General features: G+C 36.7%; 3 protein-coding genes across 3 annotated transcripts in view; 1 reads left to right on the top strand and 2 right to left on the bottom strand.

Moving 5' to 3' along the window:
* The first annotated feature begins 23 nt into the window (after positions 1-23).
* lgi1a (leucine-rich, glioma inactivated 1a) lies at positions 24-6,547 on the top strand. The gene is made up of 8 exons (XM_039690591.2): positions 24-381; positions 473-544; positions 1,459-1,530; positions 1,694-1,765; positions 2,162-2,233; positions 2,335-2,504; positions 2,582-2,746; positions 4,768-6,547. Exons 1-8 carry the CDS (start codon positions 206-208, stop codon positions 5,583-5,585), a joined length of 1,617 nt encoding a protein of 538 aa, XP_039546525.2. The 5' UTR covers positions 24-205; the 3' UTR covers positions 5,586-6,547.
* Positions 6,548-10,949: 4,402 nt separating this feature from the next.
* LOC120492192 (interferon alpha-inducible protein 27, mitochondrial) lies at positions 10,950-13,422 on the bottom strand. The gene is made up of 4 exons (XM_039690358.2): positions 13,293-13,422; positions 13,172-13,204; positions 11,186-11,347; positions 10,950-11,097 (listed from the first exon to the last, which is right to left on the bottom strand). The coding sequence occupies exons 1-4, from the start codon at positions 13,300-13,302 to the stop codon at positions 11,012-11,014; spliced, it is 291 nt and encodes a 96-aa protein (XP_039546292.1). The 5' UTR covers positions 13,303-13,422; the 3' UTR covers positions 10,950-11,011.
* Positions 13,423-16,336: 2,914 nt separating this feature from the next.
* Positions 16,337-23,126, bottom strand: part of efemp1 (EGF-like fibulin extracellular matrix protein 1) — a 33,953-nt gene continuing 27,163 nt past the window's right edge. Inside the window, exon 11 of the mRNA XM_089117367.1 lies at positions 16,337-16,550. Coding sequence (XP_088973493.1) covers positions 16,389-16,550 — 162 coding nt within the window. The 3' untranslated portion in view covers positions 16,337-16,388. The remainder of the gene's footprint in view (positions 16,551-23,126) is intronic.

Below are 23,126 nucleotides of genomic sequence, written 5' to 3'. Positions count from 1 at the left end.
TGGATCCACTAAGCCCCGCCCATTCTCTGTTACCGTGATTTCTATGGATTCTATCTGCATGTGCATATAACACTGATCTGGGAAAAATACATATAAATATTCGTTATCGTTATTATTCCTTTCCGTTATGAGATCGTGGTTCGCTGCAGCGCAATCGTCGGGACTGAATCGGTGACCATTAAACATTCAGGGCCATATTTGGTTAATGATGTCTTTCAGGCGGACTGTGTTCTTCTGCTTGTTGTGTTTGTTGATGCTCGTGCACGGCAGCAGGAGGAGGCACGCGCGCTGTCCAGCATCATGTACATGCAGTAAAGATAACGCCTTATGTGCCAATACTGGATCAATACCGAGGAGCTTCCCGCCAGATGTCATCTCACTGTAAGCAATCACAACAGTAATAATAATGTGTCGATATTAGTATTATTATGTCGCTACCTGTGATCAAAAATTGATGGGGTTTTTTTTCCAGATCGTTCGTCAAGTCCGGATTCAATGAAATCCCTAAAGAGAGTTTCATTCACACACCAGCCCTCCATCTGCTGTAAGACTTCAACATCACTTCATCACACACATACAGAGAGAGAGAGAGAGAGAGAGAGAGAGAGAGAGAGAGAGAGAGAGAGAGAGAGAGAGCATGTTTTTCATGTGCTCTGTCTGATCAGTGCAGTTTGTTCGTATAATGCTTTATGATGACAAGGGTTTAACTGGGAAAATGGTGAAGTCTAAAGAGAAACAGTGTAAAAAAGTGTAAAAATAAATAAAATAATAAAAATGAGATTAAACTAAATAAATAAATGTAATAAAATAAATAAAACATTGAATAAAATAAAAACGTTGATTTTAAGAAAAAATACATAACTACAATAACTATCTACTTTACAGCACAGTAGAAAAAAATAATGTGAGAGTTTTTTTTACACTATAATATACATTTTCAAGTATAAATTTGTATAAATACTTTGTAACCTTAAAGGTGAGGTATGTATGATTTTTTTAATGTTAAAATCGAGCAGCAACCTTCCAGTCTCTCCTGAAGCCAACAAGTGACTTAAACTGCAATTCATCGACTGGCCACTAGACTCAGGTGACAAAATCCGTTGCATTTAGACTATCAGAGATTTTTAACAGGTCATAAACACATTAAAATGGGGACATTGTGATGCTACATGCTACAATGGACGATTCAATACCACATAGCATCATAATACATGTTTAGAAAGACAAATGTAACATTTTTGGGAAATTACATACTTCACTAGTAATATGATTAACATAATTAATTAACATAGTACTTTAACATAAACCTTTGTAAGCACTGCTGTGCAAATGTGGCATGACTTTTTGTGCGATCCCATTGTTTCAAAGGAACCTAATGCAGATTTTATTCATGTAATCACATACACATAAAGACAAATACCTTTTACTGTCCTGTATTCACCCTATTATCTCTTCTAGTCTTTTCACAGCAAACGTCTTTCAGTCTATAAATGAAGATGCGTTTCTTGGCCTTCCTCATCTGGAGTATCTGTAAGTGTCTCACAGAGCGTGATTATATGAGTGATCAGCACTGCATGAAGAACTCAATGACAGAAAAACAGCTGATCTGATGAGTCATGTGTTTCGTTGTGTATAATGACTTGTTTTGAATGCTAAAATGTTTTGCATCACGTTAATGTTTGTTTTTTTCTAGGTTCATTGAAAATAACCAAATCAAGTCCATATCGCCTTTCGCCTTCAGAGGACTCAAGTCCTTAATACACTTGTGAGCATTTCTGCATTATACGATTGAAATGTTGATCATTTCACCTTACAACATTGCCATCATAATTAGAATTAGACAATTGTGAGTTTATGTCTCAAGTTTATATCTTAATTAATTCTGAGGAAAAACAGTCCGAATTGTAAATTACTTAATCAGAATTGTGAGATAAAAATTTGCAATTACCTTGTTTTATTTTTTAATCTGTGGCAGAAACCAGTTTCCATAGTCTGCATTTGTAATTGTCTGCATTTTATTAGTTAATTATTCATGTTATTTATGTGATGTTTGAAGAAGCAGTCAGCAAACCAGGTTTTATTCTTTTTTTTAAAATTTGCACACTAAAAATTGGTCCATTTCTCTTTACTACCATTTGGTTTTTGACAAATGTTATTGCAGAAGTCTGGCGCACAATAATTTGGAGACGCTACCGAAAGATCTTTTCAAAGGGATGGAAGCTTTGACTAAAGTGTATGTATGCGAGTGTGCAATGTTTCAGCAATGTGATATCATTTGAATAACTGTCAATGATATACAAACTTCTAGACTTAAACTTTTATTCATTTGTCCAGGGATCTGAGAGGAAATCTTTTCAGCTGCGACTGTAAATTAAAGTGGTTAGTCGACTGGATGTTTCACACAAATGCAACTGTGGATGAGATCTATTGCAGTGGGCCTGAATCTTACCAGGACAGGAAAATCAACGACCTTGTGGTGCAGTCATTTGATTGCATAACAACAGGTCGGTCGTAGTCCTTACAGACCACTTTGTGTTACTTGACATCAAAAGAGCTTAACATTTGTCTTTTTGTTCTACAGATTTTCCACTCTTGAAGTCTCTCGAATTTCAGTCCATTTCAGTCGAAGCGTTTGAATTTGGTGGAGACCAGTTTGTTGTATTCGCCCAGCCGTTCATTGGCAGGTGTAGTTTCATGGAATGGGATCACGTGCAAATGGAGTTCAGAAATTTCGATAACATCACAAGTAAGCAAATAGTGATGGAAATGTTGCAAGGAGTTAATCTCAAACTCTACACATAATATTAATGATAATAATACACACAATACAGTGGATTTAAAAAGTCTACACATCCCTTTTTTTAAACAGTTGGTTTTTGTGTTATAAAAAGTGAAGGAAAATTAGTGAAATGTGTGTGGGAACCTGAAGAAGGCCGTGCACAGGAGATGCCCTCACAATTTAACAGATCTGAAACGTTTTTGTAAATAATAGTCAAGTCAAGTCACCTTTTTTTATATAGCACTTTTTACAATACAAATTGTTTCAAAGCAGCTTTACATAGTGTGAAATTATTCTTAAGATTTACCAAGCTGATAGACTCCTATGTAGTTAATTATTTTATACACGTTTTTTATTATTATTTATAACATTCCATTAGTTGTAATTTTTCCATTAAACAGGCAAAAATGTTGACAATGAACTGTTTTTTCAAGCCTTTGTTTCGTACAGCTTTAATCCTGTAAAAGGTGTGACACACCTTAAAAGGTAAAAGGTAAATTACACATTTGATTTCATAAAAATAAAATTATAGTAATATACACTCCCCTAAAGGATTATCAGGAACACCTGTTCAATTTCTCATTAATGCAATTATCTAATCAACCAATCACATGGCAGTTGCTTCACTGCATTTAGGGGTGTGGTCCTGGTCAAGACGATCTCCTGAACTCCAAACCGAATGTCAGAATGGGAAAAAAGGTGATTTAAGCAATTTTGAGCGTGGCATGGTTGTTGGTGTCTGAGTATTTCACAATCTGCTCAGTTACTGGGATTTTCACACACAACCATTTCTAGGGTTTACAAAGAAAAACATCCAGTATGCGGCAGTCCTGTGGGAGCAAATGCCTTGTTGATGCGAGAGGTCAGAGGAGAATGGGCCGACTGATTCAAGCTGATAGAAGAGCAACTTTGACTGAAATAACCACTCGTTACAACCGAGGTATGCAGCAAAGCATTTGTGAAGAAGACAACACACACAACCTTGAGGCGGATGGGCTACAACAGCAGAAGACCCCACCGGGTACCACTCATCTCCACTACACATAGCAAAAAGAGGCCACAGTCTGCAAGAGCTCACCAAAACTGGACAGTTGAAGACTGGAAAAATGTTGCCTGGTCTGATGAGTCTCGATTTTTTGTTGGTAGAGTCAGAATTTGGTGTAAACAGAATGAGAACATGGATCCATCATGCCTTGTTCCCACTGTGCAGGCTGGTGGTGGTGGTGTAATGGTGTGAGGATGTTTTCTTGGCACACTTTAGGCCCCTTAGTGCCAATTGGGCATGGTTTAAATGCCACGGCCTACCTGAGCATTGTTTCTGACCATGTCCATCCCTTTATGGCCACCATGTCCCCATCCTCTGATGGCTACTTCCAGCAGGATAATGCACCATGTCACAAAGCTCCAATGATTTCAAATTGGTTTCTTGAACATGACAATGAGTTGACTGTACTAAAATGGCCGCCACAGTCACCAGATCTCAACCCAATAGAGCATCTTTGGGTGTGGATGTGCATCCCACAAATCTCCATCAACTGCAAGATGCTATCCTATCAATATGGGCCAACATTTCTAAAGAATGCTTTCAGCACCTTGTTGAATCAACGCCACGTAGAGTTAAGGCAGTTCTGGAGGCGAAAGGGGGTCAAACACAGTATTAGTGTGTGTTCCTAATAATCCTTTAGGTGAGTGTATATATATGGATGATCAAGTTCATCTTGAAATAATGCTAGCAATGTACAAGTTATTCTTGCATTTATTTGATAAAAATCAGTAAAGATTTTAGACACATGAAGGTGGACTTCTGTACAATTATACTAAAATACCTTCTACGTGATAAAAAAAAGTCTAAACTATCAGTCAGATGACAGAAGGTAGTAGATTATGTGCGACATGTTTACCAGATCATGTTGATCATTTAGAGGCCTTTAATTATTAAATAAGATACAGTAGGGTTAAAGCGACTCTTCAAATCTCTCCCCCCGTAGGCACTTCATCAGTCATCTGCAAACCTCTAGTCATTGACAGTCAACTCTTCATCATCGTAGCACAGCTGTTCGGCGGCTCGCACATCTTCAAGAGAGACGTCTCCGCAAACAAATTCATCAAAATCCAAGACATCGACATTCTGAAAATACGAAAGCCAAATGACGTGGAGATTTTCCACGTGGACGGAGAGTCTTTCTTCATCATTGCCGATAGCTCCAAAGCCGGCTCCACGACTATTTATAAATGGAACGGCAATGGCTTCTACTCCCATCAGTCCTTGCACCCCTGGCACCGCGACACTGACGTGGAGTATCTAGACATTTCGGGGAAACCTCACTTGATCTTGTCCAGCAGTTCTCAGCGGCCGGTTATTTACCAATGGAGTAAAAGCAACAAGCAGTTCGAGCGGCGTACCGATATCCCGGAGATGGAGGACGTGTACGCGGTCAAACACTTCGCTGTGAAGAGCGAGCTCTACATATGTCTGACCCGCTTCATCGGCGACTCCAAGGTGATGAAGTGGGATGGCAGCATGTTCAGTGAGATCCAGACCGTGGCCTCTCGCGGCTCCATGGTGTTCCAGCCGTTCTCCATAGCCAACTGGCAGTACGCCATCCTGGGCAGCGACTACGCCTTTACTCGCGTCTACCGCTGGGACGCACAGAAGACACAGTTCATCCACTTCCAGGAGATGAACATTCAAGCACCCAGGGCTTTTTCTCTGGTGTATATTGACAACAGGGAATTCCTTCTTGGCTCTAGTTTTAAGGGGCAAACGCGGATTTATGAACATTTGGTCCTTGACTTGAGCAGCTGATTTGCTTCATCGGGACAGTTGAGGATGATTAGTGTCTCGATGAATCTCACGAACACGTCCTGCTCATATTTAACTCTAAAATATGAAGAAAGAACGATATTTTTTGTTTTTTTTTTAAACTAAAAAAAGCTAGTTTTAAAGTCACCATGAAATCAAAATTGACCATTCTTGTTTTTAAGGAATATTGCAGTGTTTTTCCGTGCACATCATTATTGTGTTAATAATCTTGAATCAGAATAACTTCCTCTTGCAGCATCTCGTCTCTTCTCTGGTGATATGGGCGGGGCTATAACCTGTCACTCACATGAGATCCTCCAACCACGTTTACAATCAAGCCCCGCCCACAGGTGTTCTTGTTCCAGAAGCGTTTGCCTCGAATGTTTGTCAAAATAGAGAAGAGACTAGTGCAAGTTCAGTTTCATGCTGATTTTTAGCTGTGTAAAATTTTAACCCCCTCAATTCTCCATACCATAATGTAGTTTTTTTGCTGTAATACAGTAAACATTGCTTGATTGTCATTAAAGTATGTCACCATGCATAAAAATCGTAATAATTGAAATATAGGCTTCATTTTCTTTATGCAAAACACAATTTCATATATTTTCTTTCTTTTGATTTTTGGGGTGAAATATGACGGGGATATTTTCACCAGATTCACAGCATGAAGAATCTTCGCAGATGACTTGCATGATGGTGCCTTAGTTAGGTACCGCCAGTGAAATTATTCATGTTGGTTTTTTTAGTGGTTTTTTTTATATAAATGATCTTCTCAGTGCACTCATTTATTTCTGTTGTATTTTTACATTTTAACTGATGTACTTTCATTGAAATACTTGCTATTCTATTTATTAATATGTATATCTCAACTTGTTTACTTCTCTTTTAACTTGTAAACAATGTGTTTTATGTGGCAGCTGGGGGAAATATTTGATATGCAGAATATACATTGAGAGTTCGACTTTTGGAGTAGTGTGTCATGTGACTTGTTTTTTTTAACAGTGAAGTGTATTAACCACTAACAGACGACCAATGTCAGCACTTCTTTTTTAACAAGATACCGTTTGTTGAGATGAGGAGATTCTGCATCACCAAATGATGAAACTGTGTTGTTCTACTGGATAGGTTTGTGCATGCAGTTTCATGCCTACTTTTTTGGAGACTGATCCTAACTTTAAATAAAGACTTTGTGATCTTGAGAACGACTTTAAAAGAATTTAAACACATTCAAAACAATGGGGCGATAAACAGTACAAGTAAAACTAGATAATGTATATAGGTAGTTCATAATAACTCAAACATTTCAAAATCTTTATATATTGAGTCCAAATCATGTTGATATGACATATTATCTGTACATGTTTATAGTATATGCTGTATTTCATTTAAACCAAAAGCTTGACATATGAGAGATAATCCATGGCTAGCTGTGCTCATCAGACTGATCTCATGAAGTAGCGTATGTATGACATGCCAATTCGTATTTTCATTTTTGGCGTGCTATCAACACGCATAATCGCTTTTCAGCGTGTTTATGAACACCGTTGACTTAACGTTACATTACTGTTTATATAAATATATAACCTACCTCAACCCCATCCCTAAACCCACCCGTCACTGGGTTTAATACCATTCATGAGTCTTTCCCGACCATCCTAGGAAAAAAAATATCGCTCTCCAGATGTAGATCTACATTTTGCTTCGTTTCGCTCAAACATTTAACGGCGTAGACATACACGTGGATAGCTCAAAATGCGTATAGATAACACGCCACTTGACTTGAAAGTGGCGTGTGTTTACGCAAAAATCATGCTGCCATGTTGGTGCATTAAACGATTTTACATGGAGGCAAAGAACCACCCAACGCGAAGCAGAGTGCATTAAACCTTGAATGCACAGCAAACCATGGATTATCCCACTTATACAATGCTTGCCAGCATGGCCAAGCTGTTATGGATATTTTTAGCGCAATACTTGACTGGAAAGGTAAAGATGAGGGCTATTTTCATCAGTTAGGGGTGACATTCTGAAGGATGGGGCAAACCAGTGCGCACGGCCCTCATGCGTCTCGACAGAAAGCTCGTCGCTAATGTTTGCTAGTTCTGCTGGAAGCTCACGTTCGACAGAATCCGCCAGCCACACAGTTTGTGATGAGGTGGCACGAAGTATGTGAGCTCGCCGAATAACATAACTGTCTCGGTAAATCCGACTGGCACCACACGCGTATGTGTCTGACCCCACACAGACCTGATGTCAAGGGGCGGATGGAGATGTCATTACATTCCATAAAGGGGATGCCAGCGAATATGTCTGAATCCAGGTTTTCTACAAGTCAGTTGAAAAAGAGCTTGTGCCCATCTCTCTGAAAACGTATGTGTCTCTCCCAACACCTTCAATGGCGAGGGGCTCTGTCAGGAGGGGGCAGAAAGGGGCACTTAGTGAGAAAGGGATTGTCCGGTCTGCGAACTCTGTGCCATACATCTGCTTTACAAGCTTCGGCAACTTGCTGTGTGTAAGCCAAATGAGAACAACTAAGTTTTCTATCATGTCCACCGCGATGAGTTCACCTCCGTGAGTAATGCCAGAGTCTCTGCGTAATAGATTATCCTCAACAAAAGCCATTAATCTCTGACAGAATTCCTCTGGTCATTCATTAGACTTTAGTTTAAGAGCAGAAAATTCAATGAAATGTTTACCAGTCGACTGGAATCTATAATGTAGTTTGATGGTCTGCAATATGTGATCAATGGATTTAGAGCTCATCAATAGTATTTTGGGACAAGTTAGTGATCTGCACCAGCATGAGCTCAAGCATGCTGACCTTTTGTTGGCGTGTGTGTCGCGGGAACATCTGCATCACCATTGGTAAAACCCAGCGTGCCGTCAACTAGAACCAGAGATAAAGTGTAGACGCCAGTTCTCAAATGAATTCACAGTCTCACCCTTTGTGAGGCACCACTGTTTCGCTGCTCTGTGCGTATTGACCATGGCTTAAGTCTTGCGTTTCATCAGCGGAGATAATCCACAACGCCGCTCGTTTATGCACTACAGTGTGAACTGATCTGACATGAGCTCACCAGACTGTTTGGGGAGTGAGTATGGTAACGCTGCCTCCACGCCAGTGTTTGGATGAGGTACAATGAGTCGCTGACACGAGACGAGAGGCTAGTTTAGTCAAGTCTTTAATGGCGACCGCTGATATACAACAACAACAAGTTGTCACGATCTACGCAAACCGATCACACTAAATGCGCCTTTATAGCACCCATGTGTATTGTCGTGTAATTTATTCGCTAAAGTGAGTTTTTACGTGCATATGGTACGCATTGGTTGGTAAGACGAGGTTAAGGTGTGGTTTGGGGTGCGTGTGTGTTATACGTTTGGGTAGAATTAGTGGTGTGGGGTGCGTGTGTATTATAAGTGTAGCCCGGTGTGTGAATATTAGTGACAACACTACACAGGGATTTAAATTAAACTTGAAACAGCGCAGCGTTAACTATGCAAATATGTGTGATACTAGACAGGAAAGCTTGTTACATTGGTTGGAACCAATAAAGATACTTCGTTATCAACTCTAGTCTCTCTTGTCTTTCTGTTCTCAGTCACCACGTTAACAAATAAACTACTGGAATCTAATTAACATAGACAACGATAGTGGACTCGTATTGTGAAAAACACGTACACAGATTGTTACAAGATTTGTCAACACAGAATACCAAATAAAGCTGCTTATCTTACATAAAAGATGCATGAAAAATGTAGAAGTTACATTTCCCAGTAACATTAATACATTCTAATCATTACACTGGTTAACATTCACTAAATATAAATCACTGTGAATTAACATTTTAATATTGCACAAAGAAATAATCAAATTTAGAATACTCCTCTCCCCTCTTTAATTAACCAAAATGATCACCAATCACTTAATGTTCAGATTACATCATACACAACAAAATATTCTCAATGATAAACTGACATTAGTTATGATTAATCACTCACGCTTCGAGATTTATTGTCGATCGGATTTCTCCACATAGGTATGCATCTCGAGTCCACAGAATTTCAAAGTTCCCTCAGCACAACACACAATCCTCACAACACACTAAGAGAGACTTCCAAGTCACTATATGTGCGTTTGTTGTTATTTTAACAGTAACACGGCGTCTAATGACTCCACCGCATGAGCCGCACTTCAAATCACGTTGCGACCACGCGCTGCAGCCTACACAGCAGAATCTCGCGATTCTTCCAGAATGTCACACATCACGTTTCTTAAAGGGCTAGCGTACTATTCCATCAATCAATGAGAAAACCCTGGAACAGTCTGTGGTGTAACTTCCCTTATCCTAGAGCATTAGTTAACCAGTACAGTAATTGGTTTGATAACTTTTGACCTGGTTACATAAGCAAATGAACTGCGTATCAAATGCACGCGAAAAACTGCGTCTCATATGCACGTAAAAACTCATTTTCGTGTTTAAATTACACGACAATTCATGATGCGTGTTATAGAGATGCATTTACGTGAGAACAGGCTGATCTACGTCACACTCCACATACTGGCGGTGAGTGTGTGTTAGAAATCAGGAATGGTGAGAGAACATCGTGCTTGGTACGCGTTTTCTCTTCGGGTCTCCAGCCGACAAAGTTTAAATCCCGTCTGGCTAGATAATTCTACGCATTAGGTCAGTAGACGGTCTTTTGTACTCGTTCGACTACCTCTAGAACTATGATTAGTGTCTCGATGAATCTCACGAACACGTCCTGGTCATATTTAACTCTAAAATCTGAAGAAAGAACGATATTTTTTGTTGTTTTTTAAACTAAAAAAAAGCTAGTTTTAAAGTCACCATGAAATGAAAATTGACCACTCTTGTTTTTAAGGAATATTGCAGTGTTTTTCCGTGCACATCATTATTGTGTTAATAATCTTGAATCAGAATAACTTCCTCTTGCAGCATCTCGTCTCTTCTCTGGTGATATGGGCGGGGCTATAACCTGTCACTCACATGAGATCCACCAACCACGTTTACAATCAAGCCCCGCCCACAGGTGTTCTTGTTCCAGAAGTGTTTGCCTCGAATGTTTGTCACAATAGAGAAGAGACTAGTGAATGAACTGGTCAAAAGTGGACAAGCTCGAAAGACTTTAGACCCCGTTTACCTCTGACGATGACGTCACTGGAATGTGGATTTGTGAGAGGCTATAAATACACGTGAAACAGGCGCACCTTCAGGCGGTTGCATAAACCTCTAAGACTAGTCTAACAAATTAGACATCAATTTTTTTTTTCTTTAAGACTATTCATAACTGTTTTTAATCAGTTACATAAAATTGTAGACTGGCTTCATTTGATACTGAAAAGACTGTGTGATAATGAAGATCATTTTATTTGTATATTGACCAGAATGTTCTAGTGACTCGGCTCAGATGAGGACGCCCAGAACTGCCCCCACACCGGCCCCTGTCGCGCCCACAGCCGCCTGAGCCACAACCGGGATCCCAGCGGCACCTGCACACACACACACAGACGTTTCAGAGACCCACTCATTAGGAAAATGAAGCGATCAATCATGGATCAATCATGACGATTGCATTACCAGCGGCTTGAAGGACTGCAACCATTGACCCGGCAGCGACTCCTCCTCCGTTCGCCACTGCGGCCGCGCTCATCATCGAGGCGGCGTACGAGCCTACGGCGATCCCGGCACTGGTGAAGCCCACCGCCCCCAGAACCAGCGGAGCCGCCGCCACTGCACCCACTGCAACACACACACACACACACACAATTATTACCGCCCTAATTGGTATAGAATTGTGGGAGAGGAGTTAGGATTAGGGGAGGGGTTAGAATTAGGGGAGGGGTTAGAATTAGGGGAGGGGTTAGGATTAGGGGAGGGGTTAGAATTAGGGGAGGGGTTAGAATTAGGGGAGGGGTTAGGATTAGGGGAGGGGTTAGAATTAGGGGAGGGGTTAGGATTAGGGGAGGGGTTAGAATTAGGGGAGGGGTTAGAATTAGGGGAGGGGTTAGGATTAGGGGAGGGGTTAGAATTAGGGGAGGGGTTAGAATTAGGGGAGGGGTTAGGATTAGGGGAGGGGTTAGAATTAGGGGAGGGGTTAGGATTAGGGGAGGGGTTAGAATTAGGGGAGGGGTTAGAATTAGGGGAGGGGTTAGGATTAGGGGAGGGGTTAGAATTAGGGGAGGGGTTAGAATTAGGGGAGGGGTTAGGATTAGGGGAGGGGTTAGAATTAGGGGAGGGGTTAGAATTAGGCATACTGACTTCAACGAGGGGGGTAATAATTTGGCAGAGGGGTGAAATTCGGCACTGACGAACCCTACGACTGCACTCGCTACTACACAATCTCATGAAAATGCGTATCTATAGCACGAATAGTATTTATCGTGCAATTTATAGCAAAAAATGAGTTTTTACGTGCATATGATACGCACTGTAAAGCTAGGTTTATACTCACCGCGTATGTACAAGCGTGAAGCACAGCAAAAATGCTGTAATCGCGGTGTGTGTGGTCATTTGTGTTGGGTGTGCAACTAATTCGCGCTGCGGTGTGCACGGCAGATTCTGTAACAGCGCGCGGCTGAAGATGAACGACTCGAGGCGCCGGATCTGGCCAGTCTCATCACAACGGCACCCAGTTTGCACGTCTAACTTAGTTGCTTAAACAAAATGAGCCTACAATAGCATAACAATAGCAAAAGTTTATGATCATAAAGGTCCATGCTTAATCACAGAGTGCTTAATACAAATTTGACAAAACTTGTTAGTAAAAAATGTTTAGTAAAATTTTTAAATATTTAAGAGATTGTTAATTTAGTTATATACATACATGTGATATCCATATATTTTGTTTTAATGTCACAAGTAATCTCCTTAGGGCTTCCTGGGTTGTACACGATTCTTTTTGTAGTTATTAGATTAAATTCCAGTTGCTCAGGCGGGGCATGTTGTCACACTGCGCTACAATGAGCCGCCATTTCTATTCTATTCTATTCTATACTTTTATGAATTCTTTTGAGATACCTTGAGAAAAACGTGAATAAAGACTGAGTCAATAATTATGAAAGTATTACCGGTAATTATGTTTTGAAAACTGCTGTCTGTGTTTTCCGGTGTGTTCGTTGTCAAACTGAAAAAACTAGTATATTTTTAAAATAAAAAATGGCATTACTTTATATGAAAAGGTTAATTGTATTTTATTGAGAAAATATTTTAGTTTGTCTCGTATATTTTTTTCAGAAAACATTTAATCTGTCATATGACCTCAGGTCACACTTTTATTCTTTCGAGGTTAATCAAGAAAAAACGATTTAGCCAATGAAACAAAACCACATAATTGTACTAGATGTGTGATATTAACGTGGGAAAAAGTAAATAAGCAAAACGTTACTCTGAACCCTAACTAGATTTACACAAACTCAGCTTGTCAAAAATTCCCTGCTCTCAAGTGATGAACATCGCAAGAGTGTTTTAAATAGGCCCTACCTCAAAAATGTATTTTAACAAGTATGACATTCACAGAGTATTATTATAATTATAGATCATTAAATGATGTGTTTTGTTTGTTACCTCCTCCGACGCCAGCTACTATTATCGTCGTCACTAATATAGAAGAGAAAATACGGGTTAGATTCCTGTAATGCTGATACACACACATTAATCTTCTGCAGTGATATGATAAGATACTTACACAGACCCATCTTCTCTCGCAATGAGCTCTTGTGTGTGTGAGCCTGAGTTAAATCTCCTCAGGGCGAGGCTATTCGAGAAACGAAACTAACAGTGATGTCCAGTTCGGGAAAGAATCGTTCTTTAGAACCGGTTCTTTTAGTGAACTGAACCAGTTCATCCGACCGGACTGAACCGTCTGAAGCAGTCTTTATCTTAAGGTCAAGACAAGAGTTCAGAAACATATTTTAGAGTTCAAAAACATCAAATTAATCACAAACATAAGGAGGCCACTTTGCTTGAAAAGGGGTGTGCATAAGACGACTGACAGGTTATGAATATGAAGTAGCCTATGGGTTTATGACAACTGTCATTAAGTGTCTTTCGCTCAATTATGACATTTTTAATGCAAATATGAAATAGTTTGAGATGTCTTTGTCATGACATCTTGACGTTATAAAGACAGCACAACCTGTCATAATGATCAAACTTAGGAAACCACTTCGCTTTAACATTACATTAAACTGTCATGTGGTTGGTTTTGACATTGGCTGTGATTAGGCATTATAACTGTGTCATGAATATTTTTCGTGTCCTCAATGACAGTGGTACACATTGAATTTGTCATTAAAAGGTTATAACGGCCTCATGACAGCCAATGTCAAAACCAACCACATGACAGTTTAATGTAATGTTAACCCATAAAGTGAAGTGGTTTCCTAAGTTTGATCATTAATCTGCTATTATGACATATTTATGTTGTTTTGGTAATCAAGTTGTCATGACAAAGACACTGACAGGTTATGATGTATTGGTTTATGTCAGAACGCCTACAGAGGCGGTGAGGGCCAGCACATGGAGTAAAGAAATAACATCTATCTGAAGCTCCATCGTCAGTCTCTAGAAATAAATCTACGCCATATAAACATTTAAAAACAATCCCTGCGGTGGCTGAGAGCCCGAGGGCTGAAACTGATGTATTTAGACAATAAACCAGTTAATAAACCAATAAACTGCGTTAAAGTTAGCTTGTGTTAATGTATTATTGTGGCATTAACTTCGACAGCACTAAATCCAAGTGTGAGGTTTTGATTGACATATGATATAATGAACCCTGATCATCACCAGAACTCACACACACACACACACACAGATTACAGCATTACATGAAGAAACACAATTCATGAAAAATATTTTACCCCTTTATTTGAACTGTTCTGGTTCAAGATACAAATCATGGTCAACAATTAAAATATATTTTAATCAAATAAAGAGTTCTATTATTAACAGATATTTTATGTATTTTGTGAAGGCTCTGAGATGTGGATATGGACATCTGTGTGTTTCAGCCAGAGAGTTATTGCTGACTAAAGTGTTTATTAAAAAGCAGATGAATTATGATACGAAAATGCAATGCAAAGCTACACTCAGGTTATTGTCATCAGTGCAAATCATATAACATGTGAAACGCTGGAAACTTTCACAGATCAAGCACACGATCTAAAGTGTGTGTGTGTTAACATATGATCACTGTTTTACACACACACTGTTAAACAATGGATAAATGTTGAACGAACGAAAGCAAGAGTGTGACGTAAACCTTCACATCAGTGAGAGATGAGCAAGAACTGCAGGAGTGTGTGTTCGGTTTCTGACATTAGCTGACAATTCCACTTATGAATTATCACCGATTATGAATCATATGAACTTTTAGAGTTTGTCAACAACATTTAAACCATTAAAACACAGCCGGAGAGTCTCAGGATTATGAAGAGATATTGTGTCAGAAGAACACGTGAGTCAGTCAGCGCTTTATGATCCATAATCATCATTTAATGTGTCAGAGGATCCAGCGCGACGGGAACTGGAGGACACGTTTGCCGTCTGTAATTGCAACCAGATTAACCCTCCTATTATCCTTGGGGTTCCCAATTTGACCCCATTCAATGTTTAACGTCTGTAAAAACATAATTTTTTTTTTGCTTCAAATTTAATGACTTTTCCTAATTTAATGGGGACAACTCTGTAAACATAAAATTAACCTGCTAATATTTTTTCAAAGTCCTGTACAAATTTTGTAGCATCGGAGAAGAGCACCCCAGGCTCTTTTAGGTGTATAATAAAACAGACGAAATATTAAAATTTCACACTTATATTGAGGTCATTATAACATGTTATAATTTGAATTTATAATGTTCATTCTAATTTTACATATTCAATATCATTTTCAAAAAACGTCCCTCTGTTTTAGGGCTCTGACCAAAAACAGAACCATATCTGTAGTATTGCGAGAAACACTAGTAGTTCACATGACATGTGACATAATTCTCAAGATAACTAATAATTCTTTCTTGTGCCATGGGGGAGGGGAAAACATCATTTTTGTGAGATTGACCCCAAACATAACTCGTGTTACTATCCTTGATAAAATAAATAGTTTTTCTTTCCAAATGTTATAGATTACAAAAATCTACACTTAGAAATATTATAAGACACCAGTTGTATTTATACTTTTCCAATTTTAGGTCAAATCAGTAAGATTTTATGTTGATTTGTAAATTTGTCCATAGTCGTGCAATGGGCATTCTGGATGTATAAGGGGTTAGGTGGGGTGGGGGGGGGGGGGGGTGGATGTCAACTTAAAATGTTACTTAAGTAGTCAACAAAGACATAAATTAACTAAGACAAACCTTTGTAAAAAAAAATAAACATATTGTGGAGCTTTAAATTACTGAGGTCAAATTGACCCCAGAGGGTAAAAAGTGTTATCAGATTTGAGGGTAACAGGAGGGTTTTAAACGTGCAGTGTGTGTGTGTGTGTGTGTGTGTGTGTGAGTGTGTATTTTTGTTCAAAAGCTTCATGCTCATATTCCACTGTTTATGAACACATTCCAGATCAGGGAGATATAAATATGAGCTCAACTAAATATCAGCCGATCAGGACTGATGATGTCATATGAAGAAATTGATATATTAATTTAACCAGTTTTATTTAAAATGATCGGCACATTAGCAACATGTTAGTGTGTGTGGAGCGCTGAGTAAGAGTCAGCATGTGTGAGGACTCCTGGCGGTTCTATACAGCGTGTGTGTGTGTGTGTGTGAAGCAGCAGGAGTGTCAGAAGGCGTAGGGTCCCACGACGAGCGTGAGGCGCAGTACAGAGCTGGAGCGAGAGTTCATCAGTGTGTGTTGAGTAATCATCTCCAGATCCAGGATCAGTTCCAGTGGACCCTCCAGAGACTGAGTCAACACCAGCATCGCCCCCACACTGCTGAAGCGCTGAACACACACACACACACACACACACACACACACATCAGACACACTTACACTTTTATGTTTGTGAATCTCCAGAGCAGAGATTACGTCTCGACATATCAGACAAAATCATCATCAAATATAAAACATTTTCTTTGGATTTTATTCTGACATTAATTTGCTAAGAGTAATATATGCAAGAGACTTTTCTTGTTGGAGATATAAACATAGAACAGAAAAAATAAATAAAAAAACGATGAGTGTATAAAGTACGGAGGCGTATTGCATTCACAAAAAAAATGTACTCTGTTTTTCTGAATTAACGAGTTAATTTTTCATGAGAAAAAAAAATTGCTCTGTTTTTCTGAATTAATGAGTTAATTTTTCATGAGAAAAAAAATCTACTCTGTTTTTCTGAATTAACGAGTTAATTTTTCATGAGAAAAAAAAATTGCTCTGTTTTTCTGAATTAACGAGTTAGTTTTTTATGAGAAAAAAGTTTTGCTCTGTTTTTCTGAATTAACGAGTTAAATTTTCATGAGAAAAAAAAATTTTGCTCTGTTTTTCTGAATTAACGAGTTAAATTTTCATGAGAAAAAAAAGTTTTTGCTCTGTTTTTCTGAATTAACGAGTTAGTTTTTCATGAGAAAAAAAAGTTTTTGCTCTGTTTTTCTGAATTAACGAGTTAGTTTTTCATGAGAAAAAAAATTTTGCTCTGTTTTTCTGAATTAATGAGTTAATTTTTCATGAGAAAAAAAATCTACTCTGTTTTTCTGAATTAACAAGTTAGTTTTTCATGAGAAAAAAAAGTTTTGCTCTGTTTTTCTGAATTAACGTACGGAGGCGTATTGCATTCATTTGAAGAAAAAAAATCTACTCTGTTTTTCTGAATTAACGAGTTAATTTTTCATGAGAAAAAAAATTTTGCTCTGTTTTTCTGAATTAACGAGTTAAATTTTCATGAGAAAAAAAGTTTTTGCTCTGTTTTTCTGAATTAACGAGTTAGTTTTTCATGAGAAAAAAAATTTTGCTCTGTTTTTCTGAATTAATGAGTTAAATTTTCATGAGAAAAAAAAGTTTTTGCTCTGTTTTTCTGAATTAACGAGTTAGTTTTTCATGAGAAAAAAAAGTTTTGCTCTGTTTTTCTGAATTAACGTACGGAGGCGTATTGCATTCACTTGAAGAAAAAAAATCTACTCTGTTTTTCTGAATTAACGAGTTAATTTTTCATGAGAAAAAAAATTGCTCTGTTTTTCTGAATTAACGAGTTAGTTTTTCATGAGAAAAAAGTTTTGCTCTGTTTTTGCTGAATTAACGAGTTAAATTTTCATGAGAAAAAAAAATTTTGCTCTGTTTTTCTGAATTAACGAGTTAAATTTTCATGAGAAAAAAAAGTTTTTGCTCTGTTTTTCTGAATTAACGAGTTAGTTTTTCATGAGAAAAAAAATTTTGCTCTGTTTTTCTGAATTAATGAGTTAATTTTTCATGAGAAAAAAAATCTACTCTGTTTTTCTGAATTAACAAGTTAGTTTTTCATGAGAAAAAAAAGTTTTGCTCTGTTTTTCTGAATTAACGTACGGAGGCGTATTGCATTCATTTGAAGAAAAAAAATCTACTCTGTTTTTCTGAATTAACGAGTTAAATTTTCATGAGAAAAAAAGTTTTTGCTCTGTTTTTCTGAATTAACGAGTTAGTTTTTCATGAGAAAAAAAAGTTTTTGCTCTGTTTTTCTGAATTAACGAGTTAGTTTTTCATGAGAAAAAAAAGTTTTGCTCTGTTTTTCTGAATTAACGAGTTAGTTTTTCATGAGAAAAAAAAGTTTTTGCTCTGTTTTTCTGAATTAACGAGTTAGTTTTTCATGAGAAAAAAAAGTTTTGCTCTGTTTTTCTGAATTAACGTACGGAGGCGTATTGCATTCACTTGAAGAAAAAAATCTACTCTGTTTTTCTGAATTAACGAGTTAATTTTTCATGAGAAAAAAAATTGCTCTGTTTTTCTGAATTAACGAGTTAGTTTTTCATGAGAAAAAAGTTTTGCTCTGTTTTTCTGAATTAACGAGTTAAATTTTCATGAGAAAAAAAAATTTTGCTCTGTTTTTCTGAATTAACGAGTTAAATTTTCATGAGAAAAAAAAGTTTTTGCTCTGTTTTTCTGAATTAACGAGTTAGTTTTTCATGAGAAAAAAAATTTTGCTCTGTTTTTCTGAATTAATGAGTTAATTTTTCATGAGAAAAAAAATCTACTCTGTTTTTCTGAATTAACAAGTTAGTTTTTCATGAGAAAAAAAAGTTTTGCTCTGTTTTTCTGAATTAACGTACGGAGGCGTATTGCATTCATTTGAAGAAAAAAAATCTACTCTGTTTTTCTGAATTAACGAGTTAATTTTTCATGAGAAAAAAGTTTTGCTCTGTTTTTCTGAATTAACGAGTTAGTTTTTCATGAGAAAAAAGTTTTGCTCTGTTTTTCTGAATTAACGAGTTAGTTTTTCATGAGAAAAAAAATTTTGCTCTGTTTTTCTGAATTAATGAGTTAAATTTTCATGAGAAAAAAAGTTCTTGCTCTGTTTTTCTGAATTAACGAGTTAGTTTTTCATGAGAAAAAAAGTTTTTGCTCTGTTTTTCTGAATTAACGAGTTAGTTTTTAATGAGAAAAAAAAGTTTTGCTCTGTTTTTCTGAATTAACGAGTTAGTTTTTCATGAGAAAAAAAAGTTTTTGCTGTTTTTCTGAATTAACGAGTTAGTTTTTCATGAGAAAAAAAAGTTTTGCTCTGTTTTTCTGAATTAACGTACGGAGGCGTATTGCATTCACTTGAAGAAAAAAAATCTACTCTGTTTTTCTGAATTAACGAGTTAATTTTTCATGAGAAAAAAAATTGCTCTGTTTTTCTGAATTAACGAGTTAGTTTTTCATGAGAAAAAAGTTTTGCTCTGTTTTTCTGAATTAACGAGTTAAATTTTCATGAGAAAAAAAAATTTTGCTCTGTTTTTCTGAATTAACGAGTTAAATTTTCATGAGAAAAAAAGTTTTTGCTCTGTTTTTCTGAATTAACGAGTTAGTTTTTCATGAGAAAAAAAATTTTGCTCTGTTTTTCTGAATTAATGAGTTAATTTTTCATGAGAAAAAAAATCTACTCTGTTTTTCTGAATTAACAAGTTAGTTTTTCATGAGAAAAAAAAGTTTTGCTCTGTTTTTCTGAATTAACGTACGGAGGCGTATTGCATTCATTTGAAGAAAAAAAATCTACTCTGTTTTTCTGAATTAACGAGTTAATTTTTCATGAGAAAAAAAATTTTGCTCTGTTTTTCTGAATTAACGAGTTAAATTTTCATGAGAAAAAAAGTTTTTGCTCTGTTTTTCTGAATTAACGAGTTAGTTTTTCATGAGAAAAAAAATTTTGCTCTGTTTTTCTGAATTAATGAGTTAATTTTTCATGAGAAAAATTTTTTTGCTCTGTTTTTCTGAATTAAAAACTAAGTTAATTTAGAAAAACAGAGCAAAAATAAATTTTCTCATGAAAAATTAACTCATTAATTCAGAAAAACAGAGCAAATATTTTTTTCTCATGAAAAATTAACTCATTAATTCAGAAAAACAGAGCAAATATTTTTTTCTCATGAAAAATTAACTCGTTAATTCAGAAAAACAGAGTACATTTTTTTTCTTCAAGTGAATGCAATACGCCTCCGTAATAAAGTTTTGACAGTATTGACAGCATGTTAACAGAGCAGGGCCGTGCGAGACGTTATAACCCTAACCATGTGAGAGGTTTATTTCCCCCAAATTCTGCTTTCCATTTTAATTTCTGGATTCTGTTAAAATGATTTAATTACATTTTAATAATCACAAACGATGTACATTCATAAAACTTTAATTTATTTACCAATATTAGCCCAATGAAACGCAGGAATGGTGAGATGTGTATTTAATGAGTGATGTTGTGAATGAAGCATGACTGCTGTCACGTCATAATCATGATGCATTGTGGGATATGGAGCAGCGAGAGGCGAACACACGGGTCCTCAATGTTCACACATGAAAAGATGAATAAATACTGCAACAAATGTAATACTCTTTATTATAAAGCATTAACGGGAACCGTATTCTTACGTTTCTTAGGACATTTATTTGTGTGTATATAAATATATATAATTCTGAGATTGTAACATTGCTTTTAGAGAAATCTATAAACATTTACTAAGATTATAGAGATTTAGATCATAGAGTTATGAAAATCAACTTTAAAGCCAGTTTTTTTTCTTTAACTGAAGAGACTCGTAATCTTTGTTTATTTCTCTGAATCTGACGGTAGATATTATGCTTGATAAACTGCATCTCATGTGAGCTTGCTTCTCATTAATACGTTGAAATATATAAACTGGACACAAAAACAAACAAATAAACGAGGTGTGTGTGTGTGAGAGAGAGAGAGACTGCAGCTTTCTGAAGCATTATCCCAGTTATTCGAGTGAGACGCAGCATCACACACACACACACACACACACACACACACCTGAATTAAAGAGTGTTTTTAAAAGGTGATGTACTTTTTAGACTCACCAAATGCTCAAATAAACCCATAACCCGACGGAGCAAGCGCCATCTCAATTACACACACTTCTGAACTAACCCAAGTCTAGCTGTATTCCCCCAGTGTGAAGTGTGGCCTGATGTCTTCCTGTTTCCTGAACATGATTTCAACATGATGAAGACATTAATATTCAATGTTGTGCGACCGGGGAAAACAACCCCGATTACGTGTGTGAAACGCAGCACACAGATAAACACTGCCGATCTGCTCGAGCGGGATAAGGAGGAGAGACTGAGTGCCCAGTGTGATCAGTAACACTCGTCTGCCAATGAAGGGTGTGTTGTCTTATAGCGCCACCCAGTGGTCAGACCACAACAGTTACACTGACCTCACACACTGTTGTCAACTCTGAATCGTTCTCTGCTTTGAAGCAATCTTTGCTTATGTTTCCTTTCTGCTTCAAAACCACTAAAACAAACTGACACTGATAAAACAGACCCATTTAAAAACAGATACACATACGTACGTCCATCGTGGACAAAGAAATGTTAAGCTTAGGAGTGCAGAGTTTGGTCTCATGTTAAAGAAGACCCTTGACAGATTAATGTTGAAGTGAAACAAAACAAAAGTCAACACATGGCCGAGTGGTAGAACTTACGGTTAGAACATGATAATGACATGGGTTCGAAGCCCGATTCAACATGGATAACTGTAGTTAAATTTTATTTTTAGGTATTTATGCAGAAAGATTTGTCTAGTTCTAAAACTGTTACACCATTTAGTTTTTTTTTTGTTTGTTTTTTTGTTTTTTTTGCTTGTATTTATAAAAAATATATATATATTTCCATTTTACACTAAGGAAGGAACAAAATAGTATCCAACAGAATGACTTCTTTACATCTATAATAATACCAATCGTAATTTCAAAAGCAGTTCCGTAAATTTTTTTTTTTTTAAATACGAGGAGTTCTTTTCCAAAACGCTATAAATCCATTTCAATAGTTTTCAGGAAAACTACATTTTTTACCTAGACCCACACATTTTGTGAATATTCAAATTAAACGTTTTATTGGTTCAGTCTGAACATGTTGAGCAATGATTATTAAATCAAACAACAATATTGTTAATGATAAATTAAAAGGTTTTTTTTTTTTCAAAACGCTATATAAATCCATCAATTTTTTTTGTAAAAATAAGGTTTGTCTTTAAAAGAAAAGAAGAAAAAAAAACAAGAGAACATGCAACATAATCAGGGGCTCATGCTATAAATTAATATAAATTAAATTTAGTAAAACAACCTGAAAAAAGTAATGATAGTAATGTTATGTAAAGTTATTTAGTAATAGCCATCATTCAGAGTCATTTTTAGTAAAGTGTCAAACCTGAAAAAAATAGTATAATTTCTACATATGCATGAAAAAAACTAATTATTACAAATGATCAATAATGATAACGATATTCAAAAGTAGGGATGGGCCTCCCTCCAGCAGATGCACACACACACACATGCATGTATAGGCTACATAGAATGTGAGCAAAGTGGAGCGGCGTGACGCTTAAACATAAGTAAAAACAAAAAAAAAAAAAAAAAAACATAGGCTACGTTTCACATTTATGTTTAATAATATTATGTTACTTGTTTTTATTATTTCGTCTATGTTGAGTAGGCTATATAAAAAGTGAACCGCATGAAATGAGTAAGATAGGATCAAAAGCTACCCAATATATCGGAAAATATTTGAGTGGGTCAGACATGATTTTGACCACCAATTAAGTTTTGTTTTGTAGAAAGCTTGTAAATTTAGTTTCGGATAAATTCTATCTTCATTGTAATAAATGTTTCATCAACAAATTGACTGGATTAACACATTAAGTAAATATCAGACAATATAATCAGGACACAGAGGCGCGATATGAACTAGAAAGCTTTAAATGTCTACTTTTAAACAAAACATTTAAAAACGAAAATAAATTGGCAACTCTCTGCGTAAGTAGGCTAATTCGAAGTAGCCTATGCGTTTAGGCCTATGCGTGTTCACTGTGAAGGCGAGTCAGCATCATCAACTTTA

The sequence above is a fragment of the Pimephales promelas genome, chromosome 11, assembly GCF_988280905.1.
Source record: "Pimephales promelas chromosome 11, fPimPro1.hap1.1, whole genome shotgun sequence".
NCBI classification, from domain to species: domain Eukaryota; kingdom Metazoa; phylum Chordata; class Actinopteri; order Cypriniformes; family Leuciscidae; genus Pimephales; species Pimephales promelas.
Note: the sequence above shows the minus strand (reverse complement) of the source record. Positions and strands in the feature narration are given on the sequence as shown.

Coding starts and splice junctions, on each gene's coding strand:
- LOC120492192 (XM_039690358.2), bottom strand. Junction 11,348..13,171: donor AGTAGCTGGCGTCGGAGGAG/GTAACAAACAAA, acceptor TGTGTGTTGCAG/TGGGTGCAGTGGCGGCGGCT. Junction 11,098..11,185: donor TGCAGTCCTTCAAGCCGCTG/GTAATGCAATCG, acceptor GTGTGTGTGCAG/GTGCCGCTGGGATCCCGGTT.
- lgi1a (XM_039690591.2), top strand. CDS start 206: ATGATGTCTTTCAGGCGGACTGTGTTCTTCTGCTTGTTGTGTTTGTTG. Junction 545..1,458: donor ACACCAGCCCTCCATCTGCT/GTAAGACTTCAA, acceptor TATCTCTTCTAG/TCTTTTCACAGCAAACGTCT. Junction 2,747..4,767: donor AAATTTCGATAACATCACAA/GTAAGCAAATAG, acceptor CTCCCCCCGTAG/GCACTTCATCAGTCATCTGC.